Source organism: Galeopterus variegatus, unplaced genomic scaffold, assembly GCF_000696425.1.
Source record: "Galeopterus variegatus unplaced genomic scaffold, G_variegatus-3.0.2 Scaffold1741, whole genome shotgun sequence".
Taxonomy (NCBI): Eukaryota; Metazoa; Chordata; class Mammalia; order Dermoptera; family Cynocephalidae; genus Galeopterus; species Galeopterus variegatus.
Window position 1 is genome coordinate 47,628 of NW_007727852.1, and position 3,231 is coordinate 50,858.

Genomic DNA, 3,231 nt, shown 5'->3' on the forward strand with positions numbered 1-3,231 from the left:
GCAAGTGGCACGTCTCAGTGAGGAGCCGCGCCAAGCAAAGATGGCTGGCCTGCCTGATCTGGGCCGATGGAGTTTACATTTTGGCATGAAAGCAGATACTCCAAAAAGATACCCAAACTGCCAAATTAAGGGAAAGTGTTAGAATAGACGAGCTTGGTTAGGAAGAATACATGGAACAAGGTCAGGAGTTTTTATTAAACAGTTTCCTTATATTTAATAAGAATTCACTTCTTTCTCTATTTGGGTTACCAAATAAACCCAAGGAGTTGGGTGGGACAAATATTATCATCAATCCCCTTTTCAGATTTTGAAGCAGAATGTCAGAAAATTTAAATAATTTTCCCAAACTAGTAAATGCTAGTAGAAAGGTAAGACACTCCTAAACAGTCTGTCTTTTGCCTTTCCCATGAATCATATCTATGCTCAAGAAATACAAAAAGGACAAAATCAGAGGTGGGGGGATAATGAAGCTTTATTTGCTGCATAAAACAATGAAGAATAGGTAGGAACATTGTAAGAATTGCCTGTATTTAATGTTTCTGTTACTGATAGAAAGGAAGATTGCTGCATCTTTCTGTAAACTGCCCAAAATATGCTCAGTTTCAGGCATGTGCTAACATTTCTACTGCCAAGAGACTAAGACTTAATAATGCATGAGATATTAAATTAGAGATATTTTCTTAACCTGATGAGGGTGCCTTAGTATCTTTGGGGACAGAATGTTTTCGAAGATACACGTGAAGCCCAAAAGTCAACAGAATAATCGGAACAAATAAAAGAAGAATCACAATTAGTGGCAAGAAATCTCTTCTTTTTGCAGATGCTGGGCCACTGTCAACACTACCTCCATAGCCTCTTAGCAGACAGTAGGGTGGGGACCACCCATAGCCACAGTGGCAGTGATGTTTGTTATTGCAGATCCCCTTCATATTGCAGGTCTCAGGAAGACAAACTTGAGACAGGACAGACAGACTGACACACTTCTTGTGGATGCAGATCTTTTCTGGACCACACGCAGTGCCATCTTTCACTTCACCAACATCAGGTATGCTTATTCCTAAATGATAGTCGATACCCCAGCAGGTGACACCATTGATATGAGTGTGCCGCAACAAAGAATGATCTTGGAGATGGGGAATTTCTTCCACATTATCACACTGAACTCTTCCACAAAATATATCAGAGGTATTACATTTTAGGTATGCCGTGCCACTTATGCCACAGTGGCCAGAATGGTTTCCCTGGGAGTTGATTTCTTTATAGCATTTCTGAGATGCACTCTTTGCACCTTTACCAAAAATCTCCCTGCACTGTTGGTCATGGTTATTACATCTCTTTTGATAGCAGTAGGCACTGTCACTACAGGGGGTCCCATCCTTCACGTATCCATCTTCTGGGCACTGATGGGATGTCCCATTGCACCACTCTGGAAGGTCACATTCATTGATCTGTTGTCTACAGAGTTCCCCTGATGGCATGAACTTGCAGTCTTTGCAACAAAGCCCAAAAGCACATGCAGCCCCAGGCCTCAGAGTACAGTTCAACAGACAACAGGGATCTTGCTCACACTGCTGTATAGATCCACAGTCACACTTTTCTTCTCTTTCAACCATACCATTCCCACAGCGCTTCAGCATAAAGACTTCCCCCAGGCTTGGAGGACTGTTCAGACATGATCCCTGGTTTAAAATGGTCTTTGTAAAATCAGCATAACTGCAATTGGTGAATTTCTCTGCTGGCACTTTTACAGCATTCATAATGCAACCTTTTCCCCCACAAAAACAGAATTCCTCATCATGCCTCATACCCAAAATATGACCTAACTCATGGGCCACAGTGTTGGCAAAAAGATACCAGGTGTCTCCTTGGAAATTATCAACTCCACAATTAATGGAAGGACGACATATTCCTGCAACATAGGCTAGACCAAGAATACTTATAAGTGAATTTTTAATGAAAATATGTGCAGCATCATGCCGTAGCTGGGAAAGACTGATTCGTTTCCACTGAGAGAAATCTTCCAGAACCTGTTCTATGCTTGTCATTGGGAAAACATTTCCTTGATTCCAAATCTCAATTCCAATCAAAATCACATAAGTACCCAATTGCTGATACATAGAATCCACTATGTTGACAACAAGAAATACATCCTCTTGTACCTTTGAGAAGTTGCTTTGGGAGTAAGCAAAGAAATCATGGTCTACCACCACAGCCAGCTCCAGAAACCATGCATGGGTCCACCAGTCCCCAGAAGAATTCTGTTTTGGAGCTGAATTCTCAGCCTCTTTAAATTCCAAGTGTTGGTGTGCTATCTCCCTCTCTGTTAAGCCACATCTTATGGATGAGAATTGTGTTGCATTATTATTTATCTTGTAAACCAGGTGTTCAAATGTGGCAGAGTGCCTAATGGGCTCAATTTCATAAGTGAGGTCATTTATTTGTAACACTCCTTGAAAGCCCCCAAAACAGGCACTGAAAACAACCATAGACTCAGAGGCCCCCTCTACATAACCATGGTAGTAGCAGTCATCAGGGATGAAGGGCTGATCCTGTTGTAGTGCGTGCTGCTCCGTGTAGGTGAACAGAGGGAGGTGTGTGGACACCAACAGCTTCTTGACTCTCATGTGGACAATGTGTCTCTGGCCCCCAAACTGCAGGCTGTAGGAGAGCCATCCTGGAGCCTTTGCACCGCTGCCCCTGCTGCTCACCTTCAAGGGGATCACCACTTCTGGAGGGCCAAAGCGTTGGGAGAGCCCAGCCTGAGAGAGGCCAGGAAGGGACAGAGACACCCCAAGCCAGAGTACGAGTAGACTGACTCTCATGGGTGCTCCAACCTCTACTGCCACCATTTTGGAGCGATCTGTCCAGAGCAGAAGACGACAGGGCATGAGGCACTGCTGGTCTGGCTTCTCCCTCTGAGCTGCGCAGGGTGCAGGACTGACCTTTATGGATCTGTGTCCAGGCAGAGTTGTACCATCAGAGCTGCAAGGCTGAAAATGAAAATAAAGGAAGGGTGGGGATGGTGGTAGGACTGGGTAAGGAAGTCAGGAGAGAAGAAGAATGGAGTGATGAAAAACTGGTTGATGAATCAAGAAAATGCTTTGGATTTCTTTCAATAAACGAGGGTGGGAAGTTGGGGGGTACAGATAAGATGATATTGGCCATAGGCTGATAATTGTTGAAGCTGGAAGATGGGTACTTATACAATTACCTCAATCCTTATAGGTGGTA

At 43.8% G+C, this 3,231-nt stretch overlaps 1 protein-coding gene across 1 annotated transcript; it reads right to left on the reverse strand.

Moving 5' to 3' along the window:
- Positions 1-463: 463 nt before the first annotated feature.
- On the reverse strand, positions 464-2,981 carry LOC103595305 (disintegrin and metalloproteinase domain-containing protein 21-like). The gene is given in 3 exon segments (XM_008578676.1): positions 464-2,841; positions 2,843-2,947; positions 2,949-2,981. Coding segments are annotated over 3 exon segments (2,295 nt in total). The 5' UTR covers positions 2,978-2,981; the 3' UTR covers positions 464-680.
- Between the last annotated feature and the right edge of the window lie 250 nt (positions 2,982-3,231).